General features: G+C 37.4%; 1 protein-coding gene across 1 annotated transcript; it reads right to left on the bottom strand.

The window, feature by feature from the left end:
* Nucleotides 1–12580: 12580 nt before the first annotated feature.
* LOC142167984 (uncharacterized) lies at nucleotides 12581–13105 on the bottom strand. The gene has a single exon (XM_075228628.1). It carries the CDS (start codon nucleotides 13103–13105, stop codon nucleotides 12581–12583), a length of 525 nt encoding a protein of 174 aa, XP_075084729.1.
* Between the last annotated feature and the right edge of the window lie 2853 nt (nucleotides 13106–15958).

Here is a 15958-nt window from a genome sequence, read left to right on the forward strand (position 1 = left end):
CGTTCGAGGACGAACGTTTGCTTAAGAGGTGAAGAATATAATGACCCAACCAGTCATTTTATCTTTTAGAACCCCGTTCCCTAAAATAAAACTTCCCGTAGGTGCTTGTAATGATTTATGACTTGCGGGGATGGTTGGTTCGGGATTTGGAAGTGTTTGAGGTGAAACCAGAACACTTAGTTCCTTAAGTTGGACTTAAAGTGCTAAGTTTGACTTCGGTCAACATTTTGAGAAAACGATCCTGGAATAGAATTTTGATGATTCCAACAGCTCCGTATGGTGATTTTGGACTTAGAAGCGTGTTCGAAATTTTATTTGGAAGTCCGTAGTTAAATTAGGCTTGAAATGGCTAAAGACAAGAATTATGTTTGGAAGTTTGACCGATGAGTTAACTTTTTGATACCGGAGTCGGAATCCAGTTCCGAAAATTTTCATAGCTCCGTTATGTAATTTATGACTTGTGTGTAAAATTTGAGGTCAATTGGAGTTGATTTGATAAGTTCCGACATCGAATGTAGAAGTTGAAAACTCTTAGTTTTTTAAGCTTGAATTGGGGTATGATTCATGGTTTTAGCGTTGTTTGATATGATTTAGAGGTTCGACTAAGTTCGTATGATATTTTAGGACTTGCTGTTATATTTGGTTGAGGTCCCGAGGGCCTCGGGTGAGTTTCGGATGGTTAACGGAACAAAAGTTGGACTTAAAAAGCTGCTGTAAATTTCTCTTCTGCTGTATATTCTGGGTTGTGATCGAGCCCCAGATCGAACCCAGATATCGAGCCCACGATTGAGGCGTGAGTCGAATCCAGGGACGAGGCTCAGTATCGAAGCCTCGATCGAAGGCAAGGCTCGAGGGCCATGATCGAAGGCAAGGCTCGAGGGCCAGGGTCAAGACCCAAGATCGAACTTGATCGAGGCCATGACCATGTCCTAGGATTGAGGCCCGAGATCGAGCTCCTTGATCGAGCTCCCAAGATCGAGCTCCTTGATCGAGCTCCTAAGATCGATCTCCCTGAGATCGAGCTCCCTGAGATCGAACTCCCTGAGATCGAGCTCCCGAGATTGAGCTCCCTGAGATCGAACTCCCTGAGATCGAGCACTCTGAGATCGAGCTCCCCTGATCGAGCTCCTTGATCGAACTGGGCAGAGCTGTAAATTATAAAAACAGAGGACATTCGTCCCATTTGCCATTTTTGACGAACTTGAGATTGAGCAGAGGCTACTTTTGTCAGATTTTCAAGGGAAAAATATTGGGGTACGTGATTCTAACTTGGATTTGGTCTATGAACATAAATATATCATTGTTTTCACAATTTAATTAGTGTTTTGAGATTGAAATTTGGAAAAGTTTAGAAATCTCATAGAAACGAAATTTTGAGATTTCGGTATCGATTCGGAGTCGGATTTGAGTTAAACTGGTATGGTTGGACTCGTAATTGAATTGGTTGTCGGATTTCATAACTTTCGTCGGATTCCGAGATGTGGGCCCTGCGGGTGAATTTTTAATTAATTTCGGGATCTTTTCTTAAAAATGTAGTATTTTCTTATAGAATTGATTCCTATAATATTTAGTGATTGTATCGAATTATTTTGGCTAGATTCGAGCCAGACGGAGTTGGATAATCGTGAAAAAGGCCTTATAGTGGATTAAATTGGAGCAAGACAAGGTAAGTGTCTTGTCTAATCTTGTGAGGGGGAAATTACCTCATAGGTGATTAAAATTAAATAATTATTGCTAATTGTGGGAGGCTACGTACGCACGAAGTGACGAGAGTCCGTGCGTAGCTACTATTAATGCTAAAGTCCGGGTAGTTTAGGACTCAAAGCATGCCTTACTTGTGTAAATTGTATTCTTTGATTTATTTATATTAATTGATATCTATATGAATATATTGTGAATTGTTAGATAAAGATATTAAAGGATGAAAATCTCATAGGCTTGATTTTCTGTTTAAATTAATTAATTGTTAAAAGAAATTATTCTCCTCCCAAATTTATCTTATAATAAATATACTCTCCTTCCGGAGGCACATAAGAAAATGTCCTCCTTTCTTGTGAAGCGGGCCGAACGCCTCGGCAGGATAAATGCATCTATGGATCGCGCCGCACGTCCCTCGGCAGTGTACACGACACTATGGATCGGGCCGTACGTCCTCGGCATAAATCATGCTTAATAATAATAATTACATGATTTTTTAATAATTTATTTCAGCTTGAGAAGCTAATTAATAAATTGGTAAATCCTTGGAATTTAATGAATTATTATTCTTGCTTGTTTATGGAATTAATTGTTACTCCTGTAAATGAGATTTAATTGATAAATTAGAATTTATCTGAATTGAAGGAATTTAATTAATATATTGAGAATTGTTACATTTGAAGGAATTTGATTATTTCTGCTGATTAAACAAATTATTGTAAATTTTGTAAATCATGTTGATTTAAATATTCTAGTTTTATTTCAGTTATTGTTATTGACCCATAGTGAGTGTCAAAGTCGGCCATCTCGTCTCTACCACTTCGAGATTATGCTTGATACTTACTGGGTACACGTTGTTTACGTACTCATACTACACTTGCTGCACTTTTTGTGGAGGATCTGAGACAGGTACTAGTGGAGGACATATCATCACATACCCACGTCATCCCGGGGCATAGTGGTGAGCTGCCTTTCTGAGCCGTTCTGGAGCTACCAGTGTCTCTTCTTATATTTATATTTTTTCTATTTTATTTCAGACAATATTTGGAGTTTTGTATAATCTACTAGATGCTCATGCACTTGTGACACCGGGTATTGGCACACACACATTGATAGAAGTTGGTATTTTATTATTTTCTTGGAATAAAAGTTTAACCAATGTACGTTTGACTTATTAGTTGGCTTGCCTAGTTATAGTGTTCGGCGCCATCACGACCTATAGGTGAAATTGGGCCGTGACACCAAGCTAAGATGAACGAGGTGGATGCACCTGTCTGTTCAATGAAGCACAATAGGCGCTAAACCGGGTAACTTCAGATATCTCTTAATGACTTCAATTCATACTTAGACTAATTTGTAGATAATCCTAACATTTTTCTTTATGTCTGCAGGCCTCGGTGCTTCATCATGAGACCTTTCTCTGATATGAGGATGAGCTGAACCAGCTTGAGGCCGAGATTTGAGGACTCACTAACAAGATAAATACTTACAAACTTCTCAGCGAGCAGCGTAGAGGGGAGGCTAATAGCCTCCGAGCTGAGCTAGAGGTGGCTCGAAAGGAGCATGCCGACCTGGTCGAGCAGGTAAAAATATTTGAGGTTAGTTACGACGATCTAGACTCGGTGACTAATGGTCGGAATCCGAAGGTCCAATAGAAAATCGATCGGATCGCCCAACTTCGAGATGAGATAGATGCTGTCAAGGCCGAGATCGGTGAATGGAGAGGCAGGATGGACCGTCTGGCCTCAAAAAATAGACTGCTCGGGCGCAGCTGACTTCGGTTATGACCAAGCTTCGAGCGGTAAAGGAAAAGTTCTAGGTGCAGGCCAAATAGGTTGAGGAGCTCCAGTCTTAGCCAAGTACGGCAGTCTCTGATTGAGAAAATCTTGCCAAGGTACCTTTGCGTTCGTTCTTCTCTGACCTCGAACGCCCTATTAACTTGGTTCACCATGAGGAGGGAGCCGTACTTAGCTTCGATCACCTCCTCTCCCAATCTTTTGGCTAGTTTGAGACCTGCAATTATGGCCTCATATTCGGATTCGTTGTTAGTCAATTTCACAGTCCTAATGAATTGTCTAACTACATTGCTTGTTGGTGGCTTCAATACGATGCCAAGTTCGGACCCTGTTGCGTTCGAGGAACCGTCCGTAAAGAGGGTCCAGATCCCCGAGGACATCCCCGATTTCACTAACAACTCTCTTTCGACCTCGGGTATTAGGGCCGGCGTAAAGTCGGCCACGAAGTCCGCCAATATTTAAGATTTAATGGCGGTCCGGGGTCGTTATTCAATATCGTATCCGCTGATATCCACGGTCCATTTGGCCAATCATCCCGAGAGGTTGGGTTTATGCATTATATTTCGCAATGGGTAACTAGTCACAACACATATATGATGACATTGAAATATGGTTTCTGCTTCCTAGAGGTGCTTAGCAAAGCGAGTGCCAATTTTTCTAGGTGAGGGTACCTAGTTTCGGCCTCACCTAGAGTCATGCTAACACAGTAAATTAGAAATTGTGTACCTTGCTCTTCCCGAACAAGGACTCAACTTACCGCTATCTCCGATACTGCCAAGTACAGGTATAGTTGTTCGTCTGTCTTCGGCGTGTGAAGCAGCGGTGGGATCGATATATATCGCTTGAGTTCCTTCAATTCCTGTTGGCACTCCGGGGTCCAGGAGAAGTTATTCTTCTTCTTCAATAGTGAGAAGAATCAGTGGCTCTTATCGGAGGACCTCGAGATGAATCACCCCAGGACGGTATGCGTCCGGTTAATCTTTGCACGACCTTCACGTTGTACACAACTATGATATCTTCGATGGATTTGATCTTGTCGGGGTTGATCTCGATTCCCCGGTTGGATTCCATGAATCCGAGGAATTTACCTGATCCATTTCCAAACACACATTTTTTCGGGTTCAGCTTCATATTGTATTTCTTCAATATGCTGAAGGTTTCATGCAAATGTTTTAAATGGTCCCCTACTCGCAGAGTCTTAACCAACATATCGTCAATGTAAACCTCCATTGATTTTCCTATTTGTTCCTCAAACATCCGTTTTACTAGGCATTAGTAAGTGGAACCAGCATTTTTTAATCTGAATGGCATCGCGTTATAGCAGTATGTGTCGTATTTAGTGATGAATGTGGTTTTTTTCCTGATCACCCGGGTTCATCCGTATTTGGTTGTACCAGAGTAGGCATCGAGAAAACTGAGAATCTCGTGGCCGGCCGTGGCATCGATCATGCGATCGATGTTGGGCAAAAGGAAGAAGTCCTTGGAAAATGCCTTATTCAGATTCTTATAGTCTACACACATTCTTAATTTATTCCCTTTTAGGGACTACCGCTACGTTTGCTAACCAATTCGGGTATTTAACCTCCCGAATGGACCCTATTTTAAGGAGTTTAGATACCTCGTCCTTGATGAAAGCATGTTTGACCTCAGACTGAGGCCTCCTCTTCTGCTTGACCGGGTGGAACTTCGGGTCCAGGCTAAGCTTGTGAGTGGTTATCTTCGGCGGGATCCCCGTCATATCAAGGTGGGACCAAGCAAAACAATCTTCGTTAGCTATCAGAAATTGAATGAGTTTTTTCCTAAGCTCGGGGATTAACCCCGTGCTGAGGTATACTTTTCGATCGGGCAAATATTCGGTTAGTACGACTTGTTCCAGTTCCTCAACCGTTGATTTTGTAGCACCGGAATCATCGGGAGCTATGAAAGATATGGGGACTCCATAGTCGTCGTCCTCGTCTACTCTTCGTTCCTCCGATTTTGTCGAGGCTGGTATCGGTGATTGCTATTTGGCCCCATCTTTGACCATCTGATTCGGATCCTCAGATATCGAGAGCGTGGATACCGGGATCACCTCATTGACTACGGATATCTCCTTGGTGGCCGGTTCTTCCCCATAAACTGTTTGGACTCCTCCGGGTGTTGGGAATTTCAGCACCTGGTGTAGCGTTCAAGGGTACTGCTCTCATGTTGTGAATCCATGGCTTTTCAAGCAAAGCGTTGTATCTCATATCCCCTTCGATTACATATAACTTGGCTTCCTACATGGTTCCGGCGATGTTTATCAGTAATATTATTTCCCCTTTAGTGGTCTTGCATGCCATGTTGAACCCGTTCAGGACTCGGACCGCAGGTACGATCTGATCTTGTAGGCTGAGTTGTTGCATGACCCTTGATCTGACGATGTTGGCTGAGCTACCTGGATCAATTAACACACACTTAATTCAAGATTTATTTACGAGTACCAATATTACCAGTGCGTTGTTGGGGGGTTGCACGATTCCTTTAGCGTCTTCGTCGTTGAAAGACAAGGTTCCTTCTGGCACGTAATCCCGAGTCCATTTTTCCCTTGTGATGGATACTTTGGTGCGTTTCAGTATCGGACCCTGGGGAATGTCGACTCCATCTATGATCATGTTAATGACGTGTTGTGGTCCTTCCTGCTCGGTCTGCTTATAAGAATCCCTGTTCCTGAAGTGGTTCTTGGCTTGATCATTTAGGAACTCTCGGAGATACCCATTGTTGAACAACCGGGCCACCTCTTCTCTTAGTTGCCGACAGTCTTCCATTCTGTGTCTATGAGTACCGTGATATTTGCATATTAGGTTGGGATCCTTTTGGGATGGATCAGACTGTAAAGTCTAGGCCATTTGGTATCTTTGATGCATCCGATGGCAGATACAATAGCGGTGGCATCGACGTTGAAATTGTACTCCGATAATCTCGGTGCTTCTTTAGGCCCGGCGGGCCTGTCGAAGTTGTTTTTGCTCATTAGTCCCCGGTTTCTCTAACCTCGATCGCTTCTCCTTTCATTTCTCAAAGATTTCCGCCTCGGCACACTGCTTCTTCGGTCTCCATTGTACGACTGATATCGATCCCTGTTTGATCTTGGTTCGCGATCGATGTCTCTCTTAACTCTGTCGATGGTTGGTTCTGACGGGATATACGGACCTGGAAGGGTCCCCAAGCTGATCATCTTCGACCTTGATTTTCGATTGATATCGGTTATGGACATCGGCCCAAGTGACGGCTGGATATTCCACCAGGTTTTGTTTTAACAGTTGTGAAGCCAACGAGCTCCAAATGTTGAGTCCTTGGGTGAAAGCCTGAATGGCCCAATCATCAGCAACCAGTGGTAGGTCCATCTGTTCCATTTGAAAGCAGGACACAAACTCTCTGAGCATCTGGGATTTGGTCGACCCTCGAATTGTAGGTTTCAATATCGGCGGTGCTCCTGGGATTTGGTCGACCCTCGAATTGTAGGTTTCCACCTTTTCGTCATTAGCTTCGATTTTCTTCTCCCCTGATTCTACCCGTTTTGTCAGTTTCTCGAGCATCTTTATAATCTCGGGGTTAGTTCCCGATTCATTTTCATTCGACCTCTCTGCGACTGGTTCATCCCTGCAGGTGACTTCCTGGGGTGGATCGGGTTCAACTCTGCTCAGTGCGCAACTTTGGTTATGTAACTGAGCTATCGCCGCCTGTTGAGCCTGCAATATTTCGAAGATCACCCGTAAATTGATCCCGTCTCCTCCAATATTTTGTGTATTTTGAGCCGCTGATCGGGCTCTACTACAGACGCTATTCTCGGGGTCGGTAGGCAGGTTTGTGTTGATAGCCACATGCGAATGAACATCAATCGGGTCCGAGGTCGGATTTTCGATGGGATCAACGGGCAGTATCTCATCACCGGGCGATACGTTGTTATTTTCACCGTGATGACCAGACTATTGTCAACATGTAGGGGTGCTGATTGAGAGTTTGACATTTTGTGTTTTAACCTGAAATTAGAGACACTTCAAAGAACTAGAGTAAAGTAGTGTGTTATGGAGATTTGTATCAAATAATCACTATTATCCTTAGTCCCACGGTGGGCGCCAAACTGTTTACTCTCAAAATCGGATAACAATTGAATTTGTAAGTAGTTTTAAGGATACATGGATTAACTTGACACACAATGATAAATTAGATTGCAATTGAAATAAATAACGATAAAATAAATGCAAAGCACACGAATTGGACAATTTCAGCCTTGGAGGGTTAGCCACCCTCGAGCCGAATGCACTTCGATCGGTATCAAGACACAGAAGAATAAGAGCTTAAGAAAAATAATAATAATGTATTGCTTTGGAATGTATATTACAATGTGTTGAATGAATTATTAGACCCCCTTTATATAGTAGATGAGTCCTACTTTAGGTACAATTCTATAAAAGGTAAAAATCCCTTGATTTGCTGATTGCCGGTTCCTTACTGATACGCGTCGAGATTCCCTCCGTAATATCTGACCGGTCACGGATGTTTCGGTCTTCTATTGGTTATGCTAACAATGTTTCTTCGAGCTCGTTCGGGGCTAGGGTCGATTCCGGGATCACATACTCAATATTCTCGAAGGCAGGCGTTCTGACCCCGGGTTCTAGTTCGGTGGGACTTGGGGTCAATTTTTAACCCTTGATTATCATGTTCCGAGCCTAACCTACCATGTCGTAGGCGAGCTCGATTTCGACTGTATACACTTGTTTTTCTGGATGTGAAGTATAATGTGTCCTTTTAGCTGAAGAGATAATGGTAATGGCTCGTTTAACTTTAATTCATTACTAAATGGTGGCTTGATCTCTTTGGTTTCATTTTTACTTTTAATTGATTTTACATCCAACGAGAACTATTCATTTTTTAACGACGTGCAATATTCGTTTACTTGAGCTAAACACTTGTTCAGTCGTTCCATTTCTACACTATATGGGGTGTTTATGTTATAAAGTAAAGTGGGTAAAATACTTATCACTTTACATCAAATTAAATAATTTAATCTTTGCAAAAAATAAAAATAAAAAGAGAATGCATGGTTAAGTGATAAAAATGTGTGCGTAAGACACATCTGTTGTATTTATTTATTAGTTTGATTAAATGTTAGGTTAGGTGTAAATAATTTTTTACTCCTAGAGTGACTTCTATCTTGAAGCTTCTCCCCCTCCCAATGTTGATGTATACTTTTTTTTTGATACATTGAAAAAGATTTAGTAAATTATTAAAATCTTTTATAAGCTACGACTTATATCTGCTATGAGAAAAAACTCTATTTCCGTGAGTCCACCTTCCCACATTAGTATATCTTCTTTATGTTTGTGACCTTTATTTGCCAGAAATCAACACATTAGTTTGTCTCTCTCCAAATATATTTAGTAGGTGGTCTTTAATAAGCTTGACAACAATTAGGTAGTCTCCCTCTATTTCCAATTCTTTTTTCTTTTGCTAATTTTAACCCTTATTTGATGCTCCATTATTTTATAATGAGGCTCCAAAAATTAATAGCCAGTAAAATATATTTTTTTTGTATATATATATATATATATATATATATACAAAAAAATATATTTTACTGGCTATTAATTTTTGGAGCCTCATTATAAAATATATATTGTACATAATTAGTATATATTTTTTTATATATATTTGGCTAGCAAATATAATTAGTTTTCTCGACCGGCCAAATTTATAACTTGCCCAATCAAGAATCCACTTATTGTATTTTACAAATTGGATTAAGGGTGGCCCATAAAAATTGTAGTACATAATATTATGAAGTGGGCTAGTGTTAATGGGCTCGAAATAAGTTTCGCAATGTAAATTTTATCGGGAACTTTACATAACTGTCACAGTTTAAAAGAAATATTATAAATTCTTAGAATGAAATCTAATATTACAGTTCTGACAGGAAAAAATTTATATTTATAGCACACAGTTCCATTAAAATAGGAATATTAATTATTAATCCCTAAACATAAGCAATTTGAATGGAAAGTCAATAATTCTTTGTACAAAAATCATGCCTTTTTTTCTCTTTATCTATTAGCTTTCCTTCTTTTTCTTCATCTTCGTAATTTTGTTTTCTGCCGAAGTCAATATATTTTCTAAATTTGTTCCATTTGTTTTCTTTTTAATTATCTTTCTTAAGTTTTTTTCTTCCTTCTTCCTTCCTTTCTTTACATAAAGATCTTACTTCGATAATAATATATATTAATATATACAAAATACATATATAAAAAATATACATTGAATTAAAACATATAAAATATATTAAAAAATATACATAAAAAATACATCTTCAATTAAGATGACACTTGAAAATGTGAAATATACATAAAAAAATATATATCTTAAATTTAATTAAGATGGCATATAAATATACAAAAAAATATACATAAAAAATACATCCTGAATTAAAATGGCACTTGACATATAAAATATATTTGAAATATACATCTTAAAATAAGATATTACTTCACAAATAAATATACAATAATTATATACATAAAAATACATTTTTGAATTAAAGTAATACTTGATATACAAAGTATAAAAGACGTATAAATCAATACATCTTGAATTTAGGTGGCATTCACATATGCATCAGATTTTCAAAAAATGGAGTGAAGAAGATGAATGTTGGAAAGGGAGAATGAAAATAGATAAAAAAAGTACTTCCTGTGATTAGTGAGTCAGTTAACTTATTAAATGTTGACCTTAATTTTTATAATATGCTAATAATGAAAAAAATGCTCTTTATAGAATAAACAATAAATAATACTATTTTTTTTAAATAATAGTTAAAAAAGGATCAAGCATGTAAAAAAAAAAAAAGCCCCAAATTCAACTATCAAAACTGGAGTTTGAATTTCTATGACCATTAGTACCATTTCTTGTTGCGTTAGTAAATGCTTTGACTAGATAAACGGTGAAATTCAGCGACAGTCAAACATAATTTGATTTCGAAAATAATTGCGTTGAACATGATAAAGTAAGAGCTACATATAATTAATCGTAAAAACTGTCATAAATTATTGGAACATAAAGTATTATCTATAATCACATTCAACTATGAGTAAATGTGAATAAAAAATCTATGAGTTAAAGACTCAAGTGAAGAGGCATTGAGAGGATGATTCAGTTACGCCAGCCTCATTGGGAAATCCTCATTTTCCTACAAGTCTAAAAATCTAATCCCAACTAAGCCTGTATTGATTCCAAGAATTTCTAGGTCTTTCGAGACGACTTCCTATCATGCAATTTTATGTCTATTCTATCTCTTTTTAATACCTTCTCACCATAGTTTCACACTTGTCGACCGGTACATAGATAGGAAAAAAAGGGTAGCTCATACAGAGCTAGACATTCTGTTTATTAAGTAGACAACAACTAATATGCAGTGACCCCAAAACTTAATAGGTATTTGAGCTTGAAATCTGATAGCCCTTGTGACTTCTAATATGTGCCTGTGTTTCCTCTCAGCTACCCCATTATGCTGAAGAGTATATGCACAAGTTCTTTGATATATGACTCCCAAGTTTTTGAATAATTATTCACACACAGAGTTCACAAACTCTGTACCATTATCAGTTCTAATTGCCTTTACTGTTATATCAAACTAAGTTCTGACATAATTGAAGAAATGTTGAATTGAAACACATGCATCAGACTTTTGCTTTAGTAGAAACACCCAAGTCATTCTTGAAAAATCATCTACAATAGTCAAAAAATACTTGTTTTCATCCAATGTAGCAATTTTATAAGGCCCCCACAAGTCTACATATATTAGATCCAAACACATACTACTTTGAATACTGCTCGTAGGAAATGACAATCTAGCCTGTTTGGCACAAGGACACACTGTGCACTTATTTATTCTATTCTTATAGTATCACTATCTATAAGTAGTAACTTCCTAAGAGTCTGTGTAGACACATGACCACATCTTCCATGCCAGAGAATTACATCTGATTTGTCAGCTTCAATTGTGTCATTTCCTTTTGTAGTTAAAACAACCATTCTGTTCCTTTCAGCTGTGCTAGTATATAGTAGGTATAGGCCACCATGCTCTTTACCAATCCTCTTCACCTTCCCAGTGAAGAGCTCCTAAAATACACAAAAATCAGGAAAGAATATTGCTGAGCATCACAACTCTTTGGTTAGCTTAGAAACTGACAGTAGATTGTACTTGAATTGAGAAACATAAAACACAGTTGTTATTGTGTTATTCTCTAATATAGAGCTTGATCCTGTATGAGTAACAGTTGTAATGTCACCATTTGGTAATAATACTTTCTTTGGATTGCTTGTTTCAGTTACTGTTCCCTCATCAGTAAATTTTTGTCAGACATCATATTGTTTGTCGCTCCTGTTTCTATAATCCACTGACTAAGACAATTAGAAACTAATAGAGTTGTATCAATACCTGCCACATTAGCTACTAAAGTGAAATTTGGTACACTGGTTTTGTTCAACATTTGAAGAATCTGTTCATACTGTATTTTTGTGAGAGCATAGTTCTCAAGGCTTGTGTTTTCTATGTTCAGATTAGAGCTTTGAGAACTACCTCCAGTTTTGACATAATCCTGCACATTTGTATTTTGTCCATAATTGAACACATGTAGTTGCTGATGATCTTGAGTAGTAGAGTGATTATTTTCTGGCATTAAATTAACATTGTATGTTGCATTTGTGCCAGCATTCCCTCTTCTTTTGTTCTTTAAATCTGCAGGATACCCCACAATCTTATAACAATTTTCTTTGCTATGCCCCTTCATCTTGCAAAATTCACAGTACAAATTATAATTTCTTTTGAACCCTTGATTCTGATTTTGATTTCCTTCAACTTTCGAGTACATAGCAACCTCATAATTTTTCATCTGACTTGTAGGATTAGAGCCCAAGATTCCCGAGGTTGCAACAACAAATTTCTGCCCCCCATCACTTACAATTAATGCATATGCCTGATTTACTGTGGGAATAGGACTTCTCATCAAGATCTGGCTTCTAGCTTGAGAGTATGAATCGTTTAAGCCCATCAAGAATTGGTATAACTTCAACTTCTATAAATACACCACAAATTCTCTTGATTTTAGACAGTCACACCCAGGTGCAGGCACTAAAGCCTCAAATTCTTCCCATAAGTCCTTCAGCCTTGAGAAGTAAACTGATACAAAAGTTGTTCCTTGTGGCAGAGTTGCTATTTCCTTATGTAAATTATAAGTTCTTGATCCATCAACCTTGTTGAAACTCTCTAAAAGATATTCCCAAACCACCTGAGCACTCGATGCATACTTAATTCCTTCAAGAAGTCCTTTTGCCATTGAATTCATAATCCAAGATAGCACAATTGCATTGATATTTTCCCAGTGATTCCACATTGATTCTGAGAATTTCTCCTTCTTGCATGTACCATCAACCATACCCAACATATTTCTTCCTAGCAAGGCTACTCGCATAGACCTAAACCAGATGGAACAGTTCTCAATTCCAGTCAATTGAAACGAAATAATTTGAATATCACTTACATCAACTTGGGATAAGAAGGGTGGATGATTATAGTCAATCCAATTGTTGATTTCCAGCATTTTGATTCACTTGGTCACCAGTGATTTGAATTCCTGGTGTTTGGCCCAATTGTTCATCCAAAATCGCCATTTTCTTGCTGACTCAAAATTTCATGAATTTGGTAATTGCAGTTTTGACAGAAGACAGCAATGAACAAGAAGAAAGCAGAATCTGCAATTAAGATCGGGACGTAAACTAGTTTTCTGAGCTTAGAAGCTCTGATACCATGTTGTGATTTATGGAGAGTTTACAGAGAAGATGTTAGGAAGAAAAAGACATAGTCACTGAGAGAGAGAAAGAGAGAGAGACGCAGAGAGCTAAATTTCTGTATATTATCTTTTCTAGTGGAGGCTAATTACATATATTTGTATACTACTCTTGATTGTGTATATTTTACTTATTAACTAACTCTCTAACAACTATTAACGGTTAATAACCACTTTAGCTACAAAGACTAAAATACCCTCACATTATTTAACAATTTTGCATATGCAAATGAAAATATTGTAAACATTTATGATAACTAAAATTCAAGACTTTCCAAGGTGGACAAAGCGCCAAGGGGAAACCTTTGGGTCGACCCTCAAGACAGGGAGTCAGTTAGGGACCAATTCTCAAGAGAGACTTAGACACCTGTTTGATATCTTTTGTTTTTTTCGGCCTCTTCTTGATATATTATCTACAAGACCATTCCCCACTCTTTAGACCTGTAGCCTGTTTGACCAAGTATCTCCAAGCCAAAATTATTTATTTTTTCAAAACAAATATATATTTTTTTCAAAGTTGAAGTGTTTGGCTAAGCTTTTAGAGGGAAAAAAATATACTTTTGAGTAGAAGCAAAAGCAGTTTTGGAGAAGCAAAAAAAGTAGCTTCTCTCTACAAATACTTTTTTGAAAAGCACTTTCGAGAAAAATACACTTAGAAGCAGTTTTTAAAAGCTTGGTCAAACACAAATTGTTGCTCAGAAGTCCTTTTCAAATAAATTAGCCAAACACAAACTGCTTTTCACGAAAAAAGTACTTTTGAGAAAAAACACTTCTCAAAATAATCTGTTTTTTGAGCTTGGCTAAACAAGCTATAAATTTAGCAATGGCAAAAAGTGTTTCTATAGGCTATAGTGCTATACCCTATCTTTTCATCTCCCCTCCACCCAACCCAACCCCACCACCGTCTTTTCCACCTTAGTCTTTAGGCATATGATAAAGGCAGTTTGGTGCATAAAGAGTGTGCTATCTATAAGGCTCGAAAAAGGGTCGAACCTAATTAAATTAATAGTATTTACTCCGTTTTAATTTATATGATTGTACCTAATTTGATTTAGTATGAAATTTAAGAAAAAAGAAAACTTTTAAAATTTCTAGTCTTAAAGCTTAAAGGGTAATACAAGTTTAGTGGGTTTGTAACATTTGTGTGGCTATAAAAACTTCTCGTTAAGGTTAAAATGAGTAAAAAAAAAATTAAAATTAAATTACTTTCAAAAATACCATTCTTTTTAAAATGAACTAATAAGAAAAGTATATCAGATAAATTTAAACGAAAGGAGTGCTTGGTTTTATCATGTGTTTCTACTAGAGATTATGAGTTTGGTAAAAGGTTAGACCACAATAAATTCATAATGAAAAAGAAGTATTTTTATATTTCTATAAGAGATTGTTTCTGCGATTTGAAGTTGTGATCTCCTCATTATACGATAATTGTTGGGTGTATAAGAATAAAGTCCCACAAGAATAGTGAAAAAGAAATAAAAGTTACTTATAAGGAGTTGGATAGTCTTAATGGTGTGAGGCCTTTTGGGGAAAACCATGCGGACTTGACCTAAAACGGACAATATCACACCATATTAAGAGTATCTTTACACCGTTTTATCCAAATATTTTCAAAGACATTAATAATGTCTGAATCACTCCAACCTTTCTCCTAAATTATTGAGTTAGATACTTAGCAAGCATTTAGACATAGATTTAATTGAAATTTAAAAAAATAGTTTTTGAACCTTGGGCTTCGTTGACGGTAAATACTCAAGATCATGTGGGTGCTACATAGTTAATCTCTAAATTAACTATGAATGGTGATGAGTCATGTAAAATTTAGTTCATGGGGAGATTGTTAGGTGTGTGTGAACAAAGTCCTAGATGGAAAGTAGAAAATAAAAAGAATCAACTTATAATTAGGAGTTGGATACTCTTAATAATTTGAGGCCTTTTGGGAAAATCGTGTAGATTTGGACTAAACCGGACAACATCACATCATGTTAAGAATATCTTTGGTCTGTTTTAACCCAACAACAACAACTCACATTGTTCTAGCAAGATTTTTCTTCAATTTTATTTTAAAGGAGAATCAATCCTTCGAGAGAGTGCTTCTTGCATCTCTTTGTCTGCGCTCCAAGACAATATACCTTAAGTGAGATGGGACTTTCTTCTATCGTAGAATGTGTTTTCAGTTTCTCTATTGTTTAATTACCAAAGAGATAAAGTTTTCTTTGTTATCCACAGTCAACAAATGGATTGCATGATTTGTCGAACCAAAAAAAGGATTATTGAGAGCCATCAGATGGTGTACTATTACGTTGTTTCTGTTCCCAATAGTATGGGAGCATAACAATTCACATGTATCTCTAAAAAAGACGTTTGTCTTGATTAAGGAATGGTCGGAGAGTATTGGATTTAATCGAGACAAGATCGACTCAAAGATTGTATGGTAGGGTGCACATTATATTAATGGACATGGTAAGTTCACAATTTGACTAGAATTTAGGATCTAAATATGGCCATCATTTACCTTTTCAAAAATAAGTTGGAACAAAGAAAATATAGCTTCTTCAGAAAACCTCTCCTCTAAGAAACCTATTCTACCAATAATTGAAGCTTAAA

Source organism: Nicotiana tabacum, chromosome 13 (genome assembly GCF_000715075.1).
Source record: "Nicotiana tabacum cultivar K326 chromosome 13, ASM71507v2, whole genome shotgun sequence".
NCBI classification, from domain to species: domain Eukaryota; kingdom Viridiplantae; phylum Streptophyta; class Magnoliopsida; order Solanales; family Solanaceae; genus Nicotiana; species Nicotiana tabacum.